Source organism: Pongo pygmaeus, chromosome 2, assembly GCF_028885625.2.
Source record: "Pongo pygmaeus isolate AG05252 chromosome 2, NHGRI_mPonPyg2-v2.0_pri, whole genome shotgun sequence".
Lineage (NCBI taxonomy): Eukaryota > Metazoa > Chordata > Mammalia > Primates > Hominidae > Pongo > Pongo pygmaeus.
The window spans coordinates 164,546,162-164,567,377 of NC_085930.1; the positions used below are offsets into that span (position 1 = coordinate 164,546,162).

Sequence of the window (21,216 nt, forward strand, 5' to 3'; positions counted from 1 at the left end):
CTCTACTAAACTACAAAAATTAGCTGGGTATGGTGGTGCATGCCTGTAATCCCAGCTACTCAGGAGGCTGAGGCACGAGAATCACTTGAAGCCAGTAGGCAGAGTTTGCAATAAGCCGCACCACTGCACTCCTTCCTCGGCAACAGAGCGAGACTCTGTCTCAAAAAACAAACAAACAAAACAACTCCATGGTGAAGCATTCCTGACTCCATCTTTTTTTTTTTAACTTAAAGGTATTATAGGCTGCAATCCACGTCTCCTCTAAATTCCTTTGAGTTGTTCTAACAGCATCAATAACTAAGCCTAAAGCAGACTCCCTGCTGCTTACCATCCATGGGTGCCAAGAAAACTTGCATTTCAATATCAAGTTAATTTAACTCTTAAAATAATTTCATGTATCCTTCCAAAACAATCACCCTAATTTCTTCAAGTCAAAACAACTCAGAAAATAAGATGTCGTGACCAAAAGAGGGCTGTAAGAGCCTGACTGACCTTCATAGCCCCTCCAACCAAGAAACAGCAGCGTGTTGCTCTAAGTTACACCTGTGCTGTTAGCAAAGCTTCAGACTGTGCTTAACTGCGCCGCCTACTGGTAACCATCAAATGAGGAATAAGCACTGCGCAGGGTAGTTTTGTGGGAAAAGCCTTTTTTCCCCCAAATCAATAGCATTACACTTCCCATTTTCCCAGAGGCCTCACCGTGGTTAGTGGGACTGAAACCATGGGGCTTCAGGTCACCATGACCAACAGAGAGCAATGGAGCTGGTTGCTGAGCACTTACAGGACAGTGGGGACTAAATGAAGACTGAAGGATCCACCCATAAGGGGGCCAGAGGTTCTCTCACTATCTAGAACGACTGGCTGAAGCCTGGCTCTGGGGTCCAGAGGCTGGAGAAAACTGCTTCTCTCAGAACTGCTGTTTAAGTAAGCAGGGCCCAGGAGGCATGAGAAAGTAAACCCAGCCCCTCTACCAAAAGCCAAACCAGGCTTCATGCCAGAAAGATCATAGAAAGAAAGGGAGAACTGGGGGCAGAGAAAGGTGTTCAGGGACCAGCTATGTTTTTAAAGTTGTATTTCTTTAAATGACAGAGTGAAGGACTGGATACCCGGGTGATTCCTATACTATTCTTTGACTTGTCTATACAGTTGAAATGTTCCATATGGCAAGAGTGGTTCATGGGTAAGAGCGTGAATTATGAAGGCTGTGGGTCTTGGAAAAGATAGTTAACTTCCCTGGACTGGACTCACTTCTTTCATCTGTAACTGGGCATGATAATGTTGTCTGTTTGATGGGACTGTGGTGAGGATTCAATGAATTAATGTAAGAAAAGTGCTGAGGACAATCTCTAACACATAATAATGGCAGACTCAACGTGTCATTCATTTCTTAATTAAAAAAAAAAAAAACTAAAATCTCTCAGCTCTATTGCCAGCTACACTCACTCATATGACCTCATTTAGCCCCCATCTCTTTTTCCTTTCCATCTACTTGTCACAAACTCCAGCACCCAAAATGCCTAGTCATAGTTCTTTTTATACTCATAGGTACTTCTCAAGCCCTGCAGCTTGCATCTTCCTCCATCTGGGCATTTCAGTAAACTTTCAAGGCTGAAAGCAGAGCACTGAGGAATTAAAAAAGACTGTGCAACCCCTCAGTCACAGCCTCCAATGGTTACTGATGATCCATAACCTACAGCCTGCTCTGAGAGGACTATGCACATTGTGCACTTGCCTCAACACTCAAAACAAGATTCAGACTCGATTCAACCTACCCCTGCTGAAGGTTAGAAATATCCCATATCTCAAAACAAAGGCAGTCTTTACAGCTGCAGTACACCTTATTTTTGTGACATATGCTTCTTCTTAAACATTTGGCTCACTGAGCAAATCCTACAGAGATCAGTTCATTCCTTCTAGTAGTCTTTTTGCTTGCAAGCCTAAGAGCTGCCACCTGATGAAAAGCCATGCCTTGCAGTAAAGCATTGCATGGGAAATTGATTCTTAAACATCTAATTAATTACTGATTTTCCTTAAAAATTGAACTCCTTATTAAAATATCATATATGCTTTGAATGATTGCAAATTACTGTTTAGATGCTTTTGGCTGCAAATAAGAGAATGACAAATTGCTTAGAAGATAAAGAATTTTTTAAATCCCATATAAGAAATTTGGAAGGCAGTAAAATTAGTTTATTTAGCAATTCAATAATTCATTGAAAATCCAAGTTTCTTCCATCTTTCTACTCTAATCATCATAAACTCATAGGTGGACAGATGGCTGTAGCAGCTCCAGGCATCATATCCTCAAATCATTTCATCGTATCTTTTTTAAGAGGAAAGAAAACTTTTTCAAAAGTGCCCCAACTTTCCCAACTTCCCTCACATCTCATTGGCCAGCATTGTGTCACTTGTTCCTACCTACTCCAATCATTCAGCAGGAAACTGGAATAACCAATGTGATCAAGATTCACCCAGGACTAGGCAGATAACCTAGACTTCCCTGGAATAGGATTAACCTGTTGAGGTGCTGTTTAAAAAAAAGGGAAAATGTAGTGAATGTTTTGTTGTTGTTGCTGTTGTTGTTGTTTTTATTGTTGCTGTTAGGGAAAAAAGTAAATATAGCAAATTTAAATCAAGATATCATTTTGGGAAATTTTTTAAATGGAAGCTTCTAGGTGCTATTTAACTTTTGCTACTACAACTAAGTAGTTAGATTTTGTAGGCCAGGCGTGATGGCTCTCGCCTGTAATCCCAGCACTTTGGGAGGCTGAGGCGGGTGGATTACCTGAGGTCAGGAGTTCAAGACCAGCTGGCTAACATGGAGAAACCCCGTTTCTACTAAAAATACAAAAAAATAGCTGGGTGTGGTGGCTCACACCTGTAATCCCAGCTACTCAGGAGGCTGAGGCAGGAGAATCGCTTGAACCCAGGAGTGGAGGTTGCAGTGAGCCGAGATCACGCCATTGCACCCCAGCTTGGGCAACAAGAGTGAAACTCCATCTCAAAAAAAAAATTAGATTTTGTGTCTCAGCATGATCCCATGCCAGTCTGCAAACTATTTGTGATGAGTACAACATGAGATAAGTATGCTTATCTCACATAAGTGTAGATATATTGAAAAAAATTGGAAAACTTATATAACAATTTGATAGTCTAATTTTATATCTGTTAAATCTAATAACACTTTGGAGCTTATATTTTTTATGTCTCGGTTTTTTACTTTTAGTAATTGATTTTTATTGTAGTCCACAAAATTATCAGTCTGTAATGGACTGGAAATTGGAACAACAACAAAACAGTCATTCACTAGAGATAGATCACCCTATCCAACTTCTCTAATTTTTGTGTAAATTATATACTTTTAGAACAGCTTAAAGCTCAGCAGCTTTTCCCCCCAAACTGATTGGACTGTAAACCTTTGACAGCTAAAGATACAGTCTGAACATTGTAAACTATACCTGGATGCAGAAATTATATTAAAAAATAAAACTGACTAGGATAAATTAATGAGCCCTCAGTCAGAGGTCCATTTCCCTGCGGACTACTCAGTGCCAGAAGAGGCTAAACCCTTAACTTTGGCCAGCCCCTGGGCACAACATCAAGTAAAAAGGAATTCAAAAGTTCTATATGACTTTGGCCAGGCCAGCATTGTTAGAAAAACATGGTAGGTCCTGTTCTAATAAAAGATGAGACAAGTCCTAAGGATGAGCAAAATAAAATGCCATGTAGATAAGGATCCATATCTGTAGATAAGGAATCGATTCAAAGTTCATATTATTTTTCCTTCGAAGTGGGAAAATATTCCCTACATTCAATTAGCATTTTTGCCCTTTTGCAATGGAAAATGCGTTTTGTGAGTAGTCCCTTATCATTTTTATTTCCTCAGACAGCAAATTAATTCTTATACTTCTCTATAGAGGACAGGACAAACTTGTAGTTAATATTGAAGATTAGGAAATGACCTTAGCCACAATTATCATACATCAATAACACTTTTCCAAAACCCAAGAAAGAACCTCTCACCTACTTTAGTATGTTTATTCAGTGGATTTAAAGTAACCTTTCAAATCACCAACTGCAAAGACAACATTCCACCGCAAAATGTATTCAAAGTGGGCTCTTGAATTGCGCTTTTATGGAATTAACCTACCATCTTCTTATGAAAAAGTCACCTGACATCCCTGGGTGCACTAGCCAGTGCACAAAGGAAGCAAGGAGTTCAACAGTTAAGAGGACAGTTTGCACACGATCTGCACATGTTTATCGTCAAATCAAAGCTTGATGATAAACATCACTCAGCTTTGGCACATCTACTGATGGCATTTGTTGGTGGGTTATGCTTTCTTCCCCTTATTTATTTCACAATGGTTATCATGGCACAGCTTTCCAAATGATGTTTTTAAGTGTTCAATTGTAAGAATGCAAGTTCAAGTATGCTTTCTTCCTCACTACAAGAGAATATGATTTCAAATATTCAACAAATTGGTTTACCTAATGGTCTCTTTGTAGGGGTCTCCCACTATCCTGCTACCCACTATCACCCCAATAAATGCTCTAGTGATATAACCCCTTCAACAGTTATCATCATTGAACTTTAAAAACATAACACCATATACCTTCAACCATGTACATGTTCCCCACCAGTTTCCACAAAGAGCTAAATTTAAGCCTGCTATAAGAGAGAATCAAAATTTGGTTTGCTTTCTTTTAGACACTGCTACATAGACTTTAAACATGCAGAAGAGCTGACTTTGCCAACAAAGCTCATCCTTCTTTTTTCCAAAGCAGCCAGCTGTGACTTCATTTTGGATTTAGGCTATGATTTTTCTGATTTTTCTCTTTGCATGTGAATGTTTATTTGTGAAGTCTTGAACTTCAAGCTACTTCCAACTCTAGAAATGATTTGGGCTAGCTGCCATGTTTATAATCTTAAAGCCTCCAGCTTCCCAGATAATACAAACTCTCTTGTTATTTAATTAATGTCAAACTCATAATGTCATGCAACATTGCTGTTAGATTTCTATTTTTCCAACATGTCTATTCTCCTAGTTACTCCTAACTAGAATGAGTAAATCTTCTGAATAAATCAGAGGCATCTTTACAGGCAAATGATTAAAGGGTTTGACTGCCTGCCATAATATTGGAACAAGATCTGGAGGAAAATATTAATGAATAAAGGATTATAACCCTGGACAAGCAAGCAAATGCAGCTTAAATATATAACAGTTTCCCCCCAAAAGTAAATTGGACTTTATACTATATAAAATTATATTATATTCCATGCATCTCTATATTACAGCACCTTAAACAATGTAGATAACTAGTAAATATTGGTTAAACAAATGAGTAAATGAAAAAAATTGACAAGATATACCACCTTGTTGGAAAGATAGGTTCTTGGCTGCCTTAAGCTTCCCATAAATAAACCAGGGGCCAGGGGTGGTGCTCACACCTGTAATGCCAGCACTTTGGGAGGCCAACGCAGGAAGATCACTTGAGCCCAGGAGTTCAAGACCAGCCTGGGCAAAATGGTGAAATCTTGTCTCCACAAAAAATAAAAAATACTTAGCCTGGAGTGGTGGTGCAAGGCTATGGTCCCAGCTACAGAGGAAGCTTAGGCAGGAAGATCACTTGAGCCCAGGAGGTTAAGGCTGCAGTGAGCCACGTTCATGTAACTGCATTCCAGGCTGGGCTACAGAGCAAAACCCTGTCTCAAAAAATAAATAAATAAGCAACGTATATGGCAATCACAGTCCTTGGTACCAAAGACCAAACTCCAAGCCTATATGAAGACATCTGATGTTATAGTCATTGGAAAATGAAAGGGGAAGGAGGGGGCTAAGGGGAGCAACAAAAGGTTGACTGTGTTTTCTTCTGGCAGTCTGCTTTCACAGCCGGTACTATGCCTGTGGCCATCTCCCAGGCTCAGGAGAGCCTATCTTACTCTAGCCCTTCAGATTCACTTTCCCGGGAACTGGAAGTAGAACCTTGATATGGTTTGCAGTTGTGTCCCTGACTAAATCTCATGTCAAGTTGTCATCCCTAGTGTTGGAGGAGGGACCTGGTGGGAGGTGACTGAGTCATGGGGGCAGATATCCCCCCTTGCTGTTCTCAGGATAGTGAGAGGGTTCTCACGAGATCTGGTTGTTTAAAAATGTGTGGTTCCTCCCACTTCTCTTTCTTCCTCCTGCTCCAGCCATGTAAGACATGCCTCCTTCTTCTTTGCCTTCTGTCGTGATTGTAAGTTTTCTGAGGCCTCCTCAGCCATGCTTTCTGTACAGCCTGCAGAACTGTGAGTCTTTATAAATTACCCAGTCTCAGGTACTCCTTTATAGCAATGTGAGAACGGACTTATACAAACCTCTATCTCTGCTGATCACTTGCGGGAAAGACATCTAAACAAGGGAGCTACAGGGTGGCCATTTCCAAGCATGCCAAAGCAGAGAAAGTCCACAGAGAAAGAGAATGAGGCAGATGGCAGGGAGAGCCATGGAGATCAGAGCTGGGCAGGAAGGCCTGCCTGTGCTCCTAGTTCACCTCTTGTGAAGCCTGGTCATCCTTGAGTTCCTTGAGATGACTCAATATCCAAGATGTCTGGGTGATAAAATGGCAGGGTGGAAGAAAAACTAAAATGAGAGTGAGTGAATGTAATAATTGTTTAGACTTCCTTTGAGGGCTCTGTGAGCCACTGAAGGTTTTAAGCAGAGTGACCCACGATGGGATACTCATCTTTACAATCAGCACCCTGGCTGAAAGTAGAGAATGGGTTAGAATGGAGGAAGATTGCAATTAGGAGGCTTTTGTGGTCATTTATTTAACAGTCTGTTGTCCCAGGGAAGTATCTGCTGCTCATGTGTAATGCTGCCTACTAGCATAATTTAAACACATAGGCTATTTCTCTTCAAAAGGGCATATTTTATGTAACATCTCTAACCATTACATGAAAACTCATTCTTTGTCACCCAGCATCAGTTAATTATTAGATTATTGGCCCAAAACATCCATGATTATATAATATATATTAGGACTAGAAGTTAAGTCATCAGAGAGTTTCCAATATTTAATAGTGCCATATTTCAGAATTGCCCAGGGAGAATATCAGTCCACTACTCCATTAGCATGGTATCCAACATTTCTTCCTTAATGTTGTAGATCCTTTCCTAAGCCTGTCAAAGTAAATTTCAACAAACAAATTCATAACATAACATTTGTGGTAGCAGATATTTTGCTAATTTCACAAAATCTTTCTAAATCCTTTAAGGTTTGGGACTCGCTACACTTCTGATTATAAATGAATATTAAGCTAGCTAAAAAGAAGTAGAGTGCAAATTATGTACTGAAATGGAGACTATCATGGCTCTGCAATAAGAAAGAATTTAGCTTTCTACAATTACTTGAGCCCTATAGCCTCCGTGTCACCTGGAATACATGTTTAAAACTGACTTTCAACGTTAAAAAAAAAAGTCACAAAAACAAACTCCTTTTAAGATTGTTTCACTGGTCCTAGTATTCACCATTTTTTTAAATTAAAAATCTTGATAATTCAAGTTTTCCTATAACCTGTCTTTATAGATTTTTTTCTTAGACTTAAATGGTCATAAGTGTTATACTACCTCATATTTCTCTCTGTATGATAAGCCCAAATATTCCTTAACTGTGTTTGATCTACTTTGTGGTCAAAATTTGGGGGATAGGAGAGAGGTCCTCATCAAAACTCAAGATTAGCAAAAGCTGAGGAATTTTATCAACACCAGACCTGTCATACAAGAAATATTAAAGGGAGTTCTTCAATCTAAAAGAAAAGGACGTTAACAAGCAAGAAGAAATCATTTGAAAATGAGTAGAATTGGAATGTTCCTAATACAAAGAATGACAAATGTTTAAGGTGACGAATATCCAAGTACCCTGATTTGATCATTACATATTGTATGCCTGTATCAAAATATCACATGTACCCCATAAATATGTTCAACTGTTATGTATCCAAACAAATAAAAAAATTTAATTTTTTTTTTAGCTTTTTAAAATCTCAAGTTTAGGGCACCTGGATCCTGTCAATTGAAAACTTATACTAAAACCTCAAAAAAAACCCAAAGGTCCTGGCAGAGAAGTTATTAAACACTAGTCAGAAATTAATCCTGTTTAATGATAGACTGGATTAAGAAAATGTGGCACATATACACCATGGAATACTATGCAGCCATAAAAAATGATGAGTTCACGTCCTTTGTAGGGACATGGATGAAATTGGAAATCATCATTCTCAGTAAACTATCGCAAGAACAAAAAACCAAACACCACATATTCTCACTCATAGGTGGGAATTGAACAATGAGAACACATGGACACAGGAAGGGGAACATCACACTTCGGGGACTGTTGTGGGGTGGGGGGAGGGGGGAGGGATAGCATTGGGAGATATACCTAATGCTAGATGACGAGTTGGTGGGTGCAGCGCACCAGCATGGCACATGTATACATATGTAACTTACCTGCACGTTGCGCACATGTACCATAGAGCCTAAAGTATAATAATAATAATAATAATAATAAAAAGAAAAAAAAAGAAATTAATCCTGTTTAATCAGTCAAAAACGTAAATAAGACCACTAATGCTAAGACTCACCAGCTGCAGAAGGTTGGCATACTAAAAAATGGATCAAGAGTAATTTTTCCCAGTTGTAAGAATAGTGAATGCATTAATATAATAATAAAAAAAGAATAGCTAAATCTGCCTAGCATTTAATGGGTACTCACAATGCAGTATTCACAGTGCCTTGCATGCTTGGAGTCATTTAATAATCTAAACAACCCTATGAGGTATGTGCTATTATTATCCCTATTTTACAACAGAAGCTACCAAGGCATAAATAAGCTAAATAACTTCCCCACAGTCACACAGCCTATATAAGTGGTGGAGTAAGATTTCAGCATCCACATTCTGAACTACTTCCCAAGGCCTAGATGTTTCTTTAAATTAAAAATCACTACATTCTTTAGTATAATGAAAGTAGAAAGCAAAAACCACTCCGGATAAATTGCAGATTCGCCCACATTGTCTCCACCATCACCTTCATTGAAAGAAGTTTAAGGGGCTCCACTTGTGATTGTTAATTTTATGGGTCAACTTGACTGGGCCACAGGATGCCAAGATATCTGATTAAACATAAGTTGTGGGTGTGTCTGTGAGGGTAGTTCCAAAGGAGGTTAGCATATGAATTGGTAGATAGAGTAAAGCAGATTGCGCTCTCCAATGTGTATGGGCATCATCCAATCTGTGGAGGGCCCAAATAGAACAAAAAGGCAGAGGAAGGTTGAACTAGCTCTCTCTGCCTAAATGCTTGAGCTGAAACATCGGCATTCTCCCGCCCTTGGACTGGGATTTACACCATTGATATGCCTGGTTTTCCGGCCTTCGGGCTTGGACTGGAATTTACCACCAGCTTTCCTGGGGCTCCAGCTTGCAGATGGCAGAGGATGGGACTTTTCAGCCTCCATAATTGTGTGAGCCAATTCTTTAAATCTCATTATAGATATATATATATAGATATATTTATATAGATATATTTATATATATATTTATATATATATTTATATTTATATATATATATTTATATATATATTTATATATATATTTATATATATATTTATATATATATTTATATATATATTTTTATATATATTTATATATATATTTATATATATATTTTTATATATATTTATATATATATTTATATATATATTTATATATATATACACACACACACACATACATACACACAGTCGTCCCACAGTATCCATGGATGATTGTTTCCAGGACCTCCTGAGGATAATCTTTAGGGATTCTCAAGGCCCTGATATAAAATGATATAGTATTTACATATAACCTATGTACCAGCCTCCCATATATTTTAAATTATCTCAAGGTCACTTGTAAACCTAATGTAAATAGTTGTTGTACTGTACTGTTTAGGGAATGATGACAAGAAAAAAAAACTGTATATGTATAATACATATGCAATTGTTTAAAATATTTTCAATCCACAGTTGGTTGAATTCATGGATGTGGAACCCATGGACACAGAGGACTGGCTATATATAAATCTCATTTTTATCTCATATGTATATATACAGATTATACATATACACACATATGCACACACACAGTCATACATCACTTAACAACAAGGATATATCCTGAGGAATGTAGTGTTATGTGATTTCATCCTTGTGTGAACATCATAGAGTGTATGTACACAAACCTAGATGGTATAGCCTGCTCCACACCTAGGCTATATGTATACAAACCAGTACAGCATGTTACTGAACTAAATACTATAGACAACTGTAACACAATGGTATTTGTATACCTAAATATACAAAAGGTACATTAAAAATGCAGTAAAAAAGATAAAAAAAATGTGTCTTAAAGTTTTACATATCTTTAAATATGTAAAAAAAGATAAAAAATGTGTAAAAAATGTATGGGGCACATGCATGAATGCTGCTTGCAGGACTGGAAGTTTCTCTGGGTGAGTCAGTGAGTGAGTGATGAGTGAATGTGAAGGCTTGGAACATTACTGTACACTATGATGGACTTTATAAACATTGTATATTTAGGCTATACTAAACATTTTTTTTTTTTTTTTGAGATAGAGTCTCACTCTGTCATCTAGGGTGGAGTGCAAAGGCGCAATTTTGGCTCACTGCAACCTCTGCCTTCAGGGTTCAAGCAATTCTCCTGCCTCAGCCTCCTGAGTAGCTGGGATTACAGGCATGCACAACCACAACTGGCTAATTTTTGTATTTTTAGTAAAGACAGGGTTTCACCATGTTGGTCAGGCTGGTCTCGAACTCCTGACCTTGTGATCCGCCCACCTCAGCCTCCCAAAGTGCTGGGATTACAGGCGTGAGCGATCACGCTCGGCTACACTAAACGTATTTAGAAATACTTTTCTTTCTTCACTAAATTAACTTTAGTTTAATGTAACTTTTTACTTCATAAATTTTAAATTTTTTAATTCAACTTTTGTAATAACAGTTTAAAACATACATTGTACAGCTGCTCAAAAATATTTTATATTTTTGCTCCAAGATATCTTTACATCTTTGTCCTATAAGCTTGTTTCCATTAAAAAATTTTTTAAACACTTTTGTTAAAAACTAAGACATAAACACACATATTATCCTAGGCCTACACAGTGTCAGGATCATCAATATCACTGTTTTCCACCTCCACATCTTGTCCTGCTGGAAGGTCTTCCAGGGCAGTAACATGAATGGAGCTGTCAACCCCTGTGATAACAATGCCTTCTTCTGAATACCTGCTGAAGGATCTGCCTGAGGCTGTTTTACAGTTACCAGTTCGTTTGTTTTTTAATAAATAGAAGAAGTATAGTCTAAAATAACAATAAGAAGTAGAGTAAATATTAGGCCATTGGAATTTTTCAGATCTATTAAAATCTTATGGGACCACTGTCATATATGCAGTCCATCACTGACTGAAACATTGTTATGTAGAGTATGACTGCGTGTGTATATGTGTGTAAGAAATTTATTGTAAAGAAATGGCTGTATATCTCCAATTCGTTCTGTTTCTCTGGAGGACCCTGAATAATACATCGTTCTTGTATTAGTCTCTAAACTCTCTCCTGGGAGCCAATTTTAAAAGAGACAAATGTAAAAATAAATGGCATCCTCAGGCTTTCTATGTCAAATGACATTCAACAGAAAGTCAAATGACACAGAGGTCAAGTGCATTTCCCAATTAAGGATCACAAGAACCCACAGAAGTCAGGACAAACTATCAATGCATTAGGAGGCAGAGCAACAGCAGCACCCAGCAATCTCCTGGGTGAGATACAACCCAGGCTCCTCCAGGAATACTTACATATTTAATGCTACCATACATGCCAGTGACAATTACATGGCAGACAACTGGGCAAAATATTAACAGCAATCAGACAAGTATGATCTGCTATTTGAGTTTTCCATAATAATAGTGTTGGCTTCCTTTGTCAACTGTCTATATTCAAGTGGAAACAGATAGCAAAAGTTTAAGAAAAATGCATGACAGTATCTATCTCCTAACATCAGTTTTTATACAATTTGTGTTGTGGAGATTCAGGGAATCTCCATTAATCAAAGTTTAACTATCTAACATTACTTTAGCTCACAGAAGTTCATTTTATGGGATTATGGTTTGAGAATCACTGATCTAATGCTCTCTTTATTCTCCTAAAAAAATAGGTCTCATGAGATCCTAGAAATCATCTCATCAGGGAAATATTCATTCTAGTTTTATGTTATTGTATGTCTTCCTAGAAATAATGGGCATGCCATAAAAAGGAATGAAACAATGGCATTCACGGCAACCTGGATAAAACTGGAGACTGTTATTCTAAGTGAAGTAACTCAAGAGTGGAAAAACCAAACATCATTTGTTCTCACCCATAAGTGGGAGCTAAGCTATGAGGACGCAAAGGCATAAGAATAATACAATGGACTTTGGGGACTCGGGAAAGGTGGGAGGAGGGTGAGGGATAAAAGACTACACATTGGTACAGTGTACAATGCTTGGGTGACAGGTGCACCAAAATCTCAGAAATCACCATCAAAGAACTTATTCACGTAACCAATCAGCATCTGTTCCCCCAAAAACCTATTGAAATAAAAAATAACTTTTTAAAAAATGCTTTATTTATTCATTTATTTATTTATTTTGAGACAGTCTCACTCTGTCATCCCAGAGTGCAGTGGCATGATCTCAGCTCACTGCAACCTCCATCCCCGGGTTCAAGCAATTCTCCTGCCTCAGCCTCCCTAGTAGCTGGGATTACAGGCATGCACTACCACGCCTGGGTAATTTTTGTATTTTTAGTAGAGAGGAGGTTTCGTCATGTTGGCCAGGCTGGTCTCGAACTCCTGACCTCAAGAGACCCTCCTGCCTTGGCCTCCCAAAGTGCTGGGATTACAGGCGTGAGCCACCGTGCCCAACCAAAAAAGAAATTTTTTAAAAATAAAAAATAAAATTAATTAATTAAAAAAATAAATTGGCCGGGCATGGTGGCTCACGCCTGTAATCCAAGCACTTTGGGAGACTGAGGCGGGCGGATCATAGGGTCAGGAGATCAAGACCATCCTGGCTAACAAGGTGAAACCCCACCTCTACTAAAAATACAAAAACAAAATTAGCCGGGCGTGGTGGTGGGCACCTGCAGTCCCAGCTACTGGGAAGGGAGAATGGCATGAACCCGGGAGGTGGAGAATGGCGTGAATCCGAGAGGTGGAGCTTGCAGTGAGCCGAGATCACGCCACTACACTCCAGCCTGGGCAACAGAGTGAGACTCTGTCTCAAAAAAATAAAAATAAAAATAAATAAATAAATAAATCACACACTTTAAATGAGAAATAACTGTATTTCCTGAAACAAAATAGAGAAGAGTGAAAAAATTTAAAAATATACGTAAATATAGATAATGGGCATTCAATCAGAAACTGACATTTGCAGGTGTTGTGTGTTATTGATAAGAAAGGTAGGCTTAGTAGTCCACAATCGCTCTACATGAGAAGCAAAAGAACATGAGGTTTTATTTTTACCTGGGATACACACTGCTCCTTACACCTAGAAAACATGGAGCACGTGTGCCCAGCTTAAAAACATTCCCCACATCCTTTGCATGAGTCATGTGACTCAACTTTGGTTAACGTGAAATAAGCACAAGTTCATAAGTGGGTTTCTGTGACAGCTATTTCAAAAGGGGGCTGATTCAGTTAAAAGGTGATCCTTTGCCCTTGCCCCTTCCTGTTATCCAAATGTAGATTTGACGGCTGGAACTGAAGCAACCATCTCATCATCACAAGACTTCCTCGAAAAAGAAAACTAGTCCTTCCCTTAAGCCACACATCCTTCTGCCTTATGTTACACAGCTTAATAATTATCAAAGTCCTAATGATGGTAGCCCAGAATGATAAATGCAACCCAAAACCTGGAAGGGCACAGAGCTACCATGCTAGTTTTGGACTGCCTACCCCAGGATTATTACATGTAGGAAAATGAGTGCTTATCTTGTTTAGGGCACTGTTATCTGGAGTTTCTGTCACATATACTTGAACTTAATCTTGACACAACGCCTGTGGTAGCCAACCTCCAAGAGAGTCCATCTGGCCAGACAATTGAGAAAGCCTTGCTTCCTGATATCCATGCCTTTGGGTAGTGTCCTCCTACATTGAATTAGTCTATGTAACCAATGGAGTATGACAAAAGTCACAGCAGGACTTCCAAAGCTAGGTCATAATGGGCCTTGCAGCTTCCAACTTGTTTTTTGGTTGGTTTTTTGTTTATTTGTTTTTTGGAAATGGAGTCTCACTCTGTCACCAGGCTGGAGTGTAGTGGCATGATCTTGGCTCACTGCAACCTCCGCCTCCCGAGTTCAAGCAATTCTCCTGCCTCAGCCTCTTGAGTAGCTGGGATTACAGGCACCTGCCACCATGCCCAACTAATTTTTTTATTTTGAGTAGAGGCGGGGTTTCACCACTTTGGCCAGGCTGTTCTCGAACTCTTGACCTCAAGTGGTCCACCCACCTCGGCCTTCCAAAGTGCTGGGATTACAGACATGAGCCACCAAACCTGGCCCCAACTTGGTTACTTAGATCACTACGCTCTGGGGTTAGCCAGTCACCATGTTGTGTGGACACTCAAGCAGCCCTGTGGAGACATTCACGTGAAGAAGAACTGAAGCCTCCTGCCAGCATCAACTTGAGAGTAAGCAAATGGTGCAGTCTCAGCTGATCTGACTATATACTCATGACATACCCTGAGACAGAACCACCTAACCCAAGCATTCTGAATTCCTGACTCACAGAAACTATAAGTGATAACAACCAGTTATTAATTTTAGGGTAATTTGTTGTCAGAAGTAGGTAATAAAATTGTCTGTGTGTCTGCTGGCATTGGCATTAACTTTTCAGAGTGCCTTGATATCGTAACATAGTTCCCCTGAAATTCATCTTTAACTGTTCAAAATCATTCCATTAGTTATATTCTGCATTTCCATTTCACTGGACCTGCCAGTGTGATGCCTCAGCATGTATGCTCCATGAGAACAGGGATCATGTCTGGTGTTGCCCATCATTGTATTTCCCAATGTATCCAACAGTACCTGGCACATGTTCAGTAAATATTTGCTGAATAAATAAACAAATAAACATATGATTGGAGAATAAAGAATGAGTGGCAACCAAGTGCTTCAGTCTACTTCATTGAGTAATTTTTCTTCTCTTCTTTCTTTCTTAGTCAATCCCATCCAACCAGTGGCATGTTCTACTCCAAAGATCCTGCCCAGTCCCTGATTGTTATGATATGGTGAAATGCAGGCCCAGAAAAGAAAAGCAACTTGAGGTCACATCCTGAATTAATTTCTATGGCTGGATCACACACTGGAAAAAACAGTCACTGGAATGAAGAGAGCCAATAATATTAACAGACAGGGATACATACAGAGGCAGTACCTTATAGTGCAGAAAGGGAAAAACCATTACATGGCAAAAAGGAAGGAATATGAAGGGTGGGGTTACATTCTCCAACACCCCAGAACCACAGCTCCAACCTCTTTTTATTTGTAGTCTCTGGAGCTCAGAGCTATTTAATCTCCAATTTGAGAAATTATTGGAGTATAAGAAGTTTAAAAGTACTGATTCCAGAGGCCGGGTGTGGTGATTCATGCCTGTAATCCCAGAACTTAGGGAGGCCAAGACAGGCAGATCACTTGAGGTCAGGAGTTCAAGACCAACCTGGCCTACATGGTGAAACCCCCTACTAAAAATACAAAAATTAGCCGGGCATAGTGGCAGGTGCCTGTAGTCCCAACTACTCAGGAGGCTAAGGCAGGAGAATCACTTGAACCTGGGAGGCAGAAGTTGCAGAGAGCTGAGGTCGCTTCACTGCACTCCAGCCTAGGCAACAGAACGAGACTCCACCTGAAAAATAAAATAAAATAAATAAAATAAAAATAAAAGTACTAATTCCAAAAAGCATACAGTTAAAGAAACAATTTTTTGAAGGAGAAGGATAAGAATGTCCAAGAAAGGAAATTCAGATACTGATTTTATGCTGTCATGTTTTTTTTTGTTTGTTTTGTTTTTTCAAATTTAATACACAACTAGTTTGGGATATGACCTTTATTGAGCTTATCCACCAGAGTGGAAATAATGTCTGTACAAAACCAAATGTTTGTTACTATAACTTCTGCATCACAATTAAAATCCAAACAGTTTTTTAAAAACAGTCAACTCAATCAAAACCCACTACTTCAGAATCAATAGCTTCTTTGAAGCCACAGTAACACTTAAATATGGTTAAGACTCGAATGCAGAAATTTGGTTGGTTGGAAAGCTAATTAAACTTCCAACTTGCTCAAATAGAATTACAAAAAGGCAAAATTGTGTTTTTCACAGAGATACAGTCCACTGGAATCACCAACACTGGATAGCTGTTAGAGTATTTAGAGTCCTGAGATAATAAGGAATCCAGGCATCCTTTAGACAGTCTTCTGTTGTCCTTTCTTCCCAATCAGAGATTTCTGGATGTGTGGAATGACACCACCACCAGCAATTGTAGCCTTGATGAGAGAATCCAATTCTTCATCTCCACGAATAGCAAGTTGCAAGTGACGAGGGGTAATACGCTTTACCTTTAAGTCTTTTGATGCATTTCCTGCCAGTTCAAGTACCTCTGCGGTGAGGTACTCCAGGATGGCTGCGCTGTACACAGCGGCAGTCGCGCCCACACGTCCATGACTGGTCGTCCTAGATTTCAGGTGTCGATGAATACGGCCCACTGGGAACTGCAAGCCGGCTCTCTGCGAGCGGGAAACCGCCTTTGTCTTGGCCTTTCCGGAGTCCTTTCCAGCCTTACCGCCAGCCATTTCGAATTCCGCTGAAGCTCAAGCAAGCAAGGCAGAGAAAAGGCTAATCGGACCCACGGTGAGATCCCACCACCTACTCCGTCGCACCGCGATTCAAACTGCCTATGCTGTCATGTTTATACTTACAATTACTGTCTCTGAATCTGAACAAGTGAAAAATATTAACTTCCTGATATTCTCCTCTTCTGTTGATAAGAATAGGCTCCTTTTTTAAAAGTCAAATCTGAGCCACTGTGGCGGCAGTGACATTCAGCCAGTAGAATTCCTGTAAGTGTTTCTGTCTGAATAAAGATTGGCATGAAGGGGTTACAGCAAAATTTCTATTTTACTTATTCTTGGTGAGATATAGCTACTTCATCATTTACATGGTACTTCCTAATTTTCAAAGCCCCTTCTCATACATGATCTCAACTCACACAATCCTACGAGACAGAATGGAGAGGGAATATTGAGGTATTTCCCCAAAGCCCAAAATCCTGATGTCCAATTGCCCCTAGATATCTCCAGCCAAATATCCCAGTACCCCCAAGATACTCTGAACTCAATATGTCTAAAACCAAATTCTCCATGACCTTCATCTTTTTTGTTTTTTAAAGAAATGGAGTTTTACTATGTTGCCCAGGCTACAGCGCTGTGGCTATTCACAGGCACAATCATGGCACACTACAGTCTCAAACTCCCAGTCTCAATCAATCCTCCTGCCTTAGCCTCCTAAGTAGCTGGGAATACAGGCGTGCACCACTGATCCTGGCATAGCCTCACCTTTTTATAGGTACCTGGGATTTGTTTTACTCCTAGTATAAGACACATAGTCACAGAAATCACTAGTCATGAAGGAAGGAGTTATTTGTTGTTGCTTTTTGGTTTTTGTTTGGGACAGGGTCTTGCTCTGTCACCTAGGCTAGAACGCAGTGGCACAATCACAGCTTACTGCAGCCTCGACCTCCCAGGCTCAAGCGACTGATTCTTCCACCTCAGCCTCCCAAGTAGCTAGGACTACAGGCACATGCCACCATGCCCAGCTATTTTTTTTTTCCAGTAGTGACCAGGTCGCACTATGTTGCCCAGGCTTGAACTCCAGTCCTCCTGCCTCAGCCTCCCAAAGTGCTGGGAGAAGTTTTTTAAACTCACAGTTCCCTAGAAACAGGAGGGATGGCAAGACAATATGGAGAGCAGGTGGCCACACAGAGAACCACCAAGGCCAGTCGGGAGGTAAAGGGAATGGGATAAGGGCAAAATGCAGGCAAATGTTTTCATTGTTTTCCAAAGCAAAGAACGAGTGAGGCAGGTTAAGCAGACTTGGGATTGACTAGTTTGAATAATTTTAGCAGGATCTGGGGGGAAAGGTGCTATACTTAGATGTCTGGTATCTGGCCCTGGAGTGATTAGGCAGGTGGATGGTGGCCCATGTTTGAGAGACTGATAAAGGACATGGTGAGGGTATAGACTATAGATTGGTTGGTTTGCATGTGAAAGGTGTGTTTCTGGAGAGCTGTTTATGATCTCTAGAAATCAGCTAACCCTGAGAGGGGCAGTTCCTCCAGGGTCAACAAGGCCCCAGATGTGAAAGCATTAGGATACAAAAAAATAAAAAGAAATGGTTATACACCCACCTACATATGAAACCCTCTTGGCTTCAGGCTCATGCCTGGGTGACATCACCAACCACCCACTGGCCCAAGCCTCCCCTTCTCCTTCCTGAACATCGCCCCCTCTGTCCTCACTGTTTAGTCCTTCAGCACTCACCTTAGTTGTCACTATAACTTCTGAAATGACATCCTGAATAGCGACCAGCTAGTGTCACAGTTCTGTCTCACCCCACCCATTCTCAGCACTGCCGACCATAATGTGCAACTCCAGCCTCCTCATTCCCACACTCAAATCCTTTGCAGACTCTTGTTTTGTCTTTAAAAAGTATGTGAAATCACACATTCAACTCCATAATGAGAGTTCCCTAAGGTCCTTGAGTAAAACTGGCCTTCTAGGAATAACCTTTTTATCCTGATACTTCTCCAAATGACTTAGAGGGTAAAGTCACCACCATTTGGAAAACACAGTCCTAAAGCAGAGAACAAAAACTCCTTTGCCTGGTCTACGAAGCCCTCCTTGGCCCTCCTCCCTAACGAGTCAGCTTATTTCCCACACAACCTGCCTCCTGCCCCAAGCTCACACTCTCTATACTCTGAAAAGATAAACCCGTAAACATATCATGCTGGGTTTGGATAAAATAGTTAAATAAAGCAATGAAGCACAAGGAACATTACAATACATACCTGTGGTTGTTTTAAAATATATTCACAAATTCTTGGACACTCCTTTCACTGGGAGATGAAGTCCAATTCCCCACCCCATGGACACAGATAGCCTTCGTGACTCCTATCTAACAAATAGAATGCATCAGCAGAACAAATACTGATAGAGAACCTAGACTTGTTGCAGCTGCACAAAATTAACCACCACCTTCCTTTTTGATTTCCAACTGTCTTCTCAGAGAGTGAAACAATTTTGTATCAATGTTGTATCATGCAGGGCCAACCCACTTGCTTTTCCTATTCAGTAAGCTGAGGATACAAAAGCATAGCTAATAAAAAATGCATGTATTCTTAACCTGAGAGTCAATAAGGAAAGTGAATGTGGTCTTCTACCATAAAAACAAGCATTTGTCCTCTTAACGTTTTAAAGAACTCCCTACACACACTTAATATTCCCAGGATGAAAGACGCTTGACTGCCTCATTCAATAGTAATTTAATCAGAATGTTTCTGGGGACAGCACTATCAAGCAGAAGACACATTTCCTCAATGTCTTTCTCCTAAACTTGCAGAATCTGTTACACCAAAAGACACAATGAACAGGAAATTGCATTTTCTTTGCAGATCAACAAAGCAGCCAAGTTAGATCAGAGAGAAAAAAAGATCCACAAAGAGCATTAGGAAAAAATACATATGAAGACCCCTAGCAAAGCAATGCCCAGATGACTTTTGATATGAAAAAGGTTTTAACTGATGACTGGAAAATACTTAATTCTGTCCTTCACCCTCACTCTAAAACTTAACAAGACTTTTTCAAAAGTCTTTAATAAAATTAATTTTTTTAAAACTTCTGAAACTAAAAGAAATGATTATACAATGGTAAGACAAAGTAAATATCATTCCTTTTATTCACTCAAGTAGCTGTAAGCATCAATAGAATATCCATGCAGCACTCCCTAAGAATTTCTGATCCTAATGCACAGCTAGATTCTTAAATCCTGTGCACTTTACCTGCTTTCTTCCCTTTCCCTGGTATTTACTGCCCCCACTATATGCAGCAGAGGAATTCTGGTAGAGGTCCTGAAAGAAGCAATTTGTGTTTTAACCTGCTGTATTTATCCAAAGGCAATAAAACTGAATTTGTACAAGTTTTCCCATTGAAAACTCAGAAGACTTGAAAATTTAACTCTTGGATCAAACAGGGGAGAAAAGCATAATGTAACTGTAATATAGTCATCTTAAAATCCCCCAGCTCTAGGGGTAGCCAGACTATGCCAACAAGGTCAGAGCTCAGGAATTTAAATTCTTCACAGTCCCCAGGGAACAACAGCAGTAGTATTGGAGATTTCCTGATGTCCAGCTTCAATCCTCTTACATTCATCAAATCAGGTTGAAGACAAAGAAACAAATAAAAACAGGCAGAAGAACCATCACCACAAGATGTTAGGGCCTTGGGAAGGAAAAGAAGTCCTAAAAGGGCAGTTTTAGGGACAGCTGGGACCATTTATAGCCTCACTATGTTTACGAGCTTCTGGTCTTGACATCCTCCCTGGAAAAAAGACTCTTCCCCTTTACAAAGGCCTACTTCCCTGGTGAACATGCAACTTCCAGCAAGGAGAAAGGCCTGGTCACATTTAAATTTCCCTACGTGCCACAGTTATTCATATGTTCTGTCTTTCAGCAAATAAATGGTGAGCATCTACTGTGTATGAGAAGTATTTCTAGGTACTAAGAATACAAAAATGAGTGTGACAGACAGAATGCCTGTCTTCATTAAGCAGGGGTGATGGACATGAAACAACAAATTAGACAACAAAGCATTTCATAATTTTTGCCCTGAGTACCATGGAAAGGCACAGCAGGATATAAAGAGAAAGCAAATGACAGAGGACCTGGCACAGGCTTGGCTGTCAGAGAAGGCTTCTCACTGGAGGTGGCTGATAATCTGAGCTCTGAGGCTGAGCAACCATCAGCCAGGGAAAAGCAGGGGCAGAGCCGGCCACAAGGCAGGACCAGCATTGCCAGAATGCTGTGACAAT

The 21,216-nt window shown here is 39.8% G+C and overlaps 2 protein-coding genes across 6 annotated transcripts in view; both read right to left on the reverse strand.

The window, feature by feature from the left end:
• PLCH1 (phospholipase C eta 1) overlaps window positions 1–21,216 on the reverse strand; it is a 266,633-nt gene that overhangs the window by 140,973 nt on the left and 104,444 nt on the right. The gene's annotated exons all lie outside the window — the stretch shown is intronic.
• On the reverse strand, window positions 16,162–19,390 carry LOC129032594 (histone H2A.Z-like). The gene is made up of 2 exons (XM_054480057.2): window positions 19,199–19,390; window positions 16,162–17,206 (listed from the first exon to the last, which is right to left on the reverse strand). The coding sequence occupies exon 2, from the start codon at window positions 16,923–16,925 to the stop codon at window positions 16,539–16,541; it is 387 nt and encodes a 128-aa protein (XP_054336032.1). The 5' UTR covers window positions 16,926–17,206; window positions 19,199–19,390; the 3' UTR covers window positions 16,162–16,538.

Coding starts and splice junctions, on each gene's coding strand:
- LOC129032594 (XM_054480057.2), bottom strand. CDS start 16,925: ATGGCTGGCGGTAAGGCTGGAAAGGACTCCGGAAAGGCCAAGACAAAG.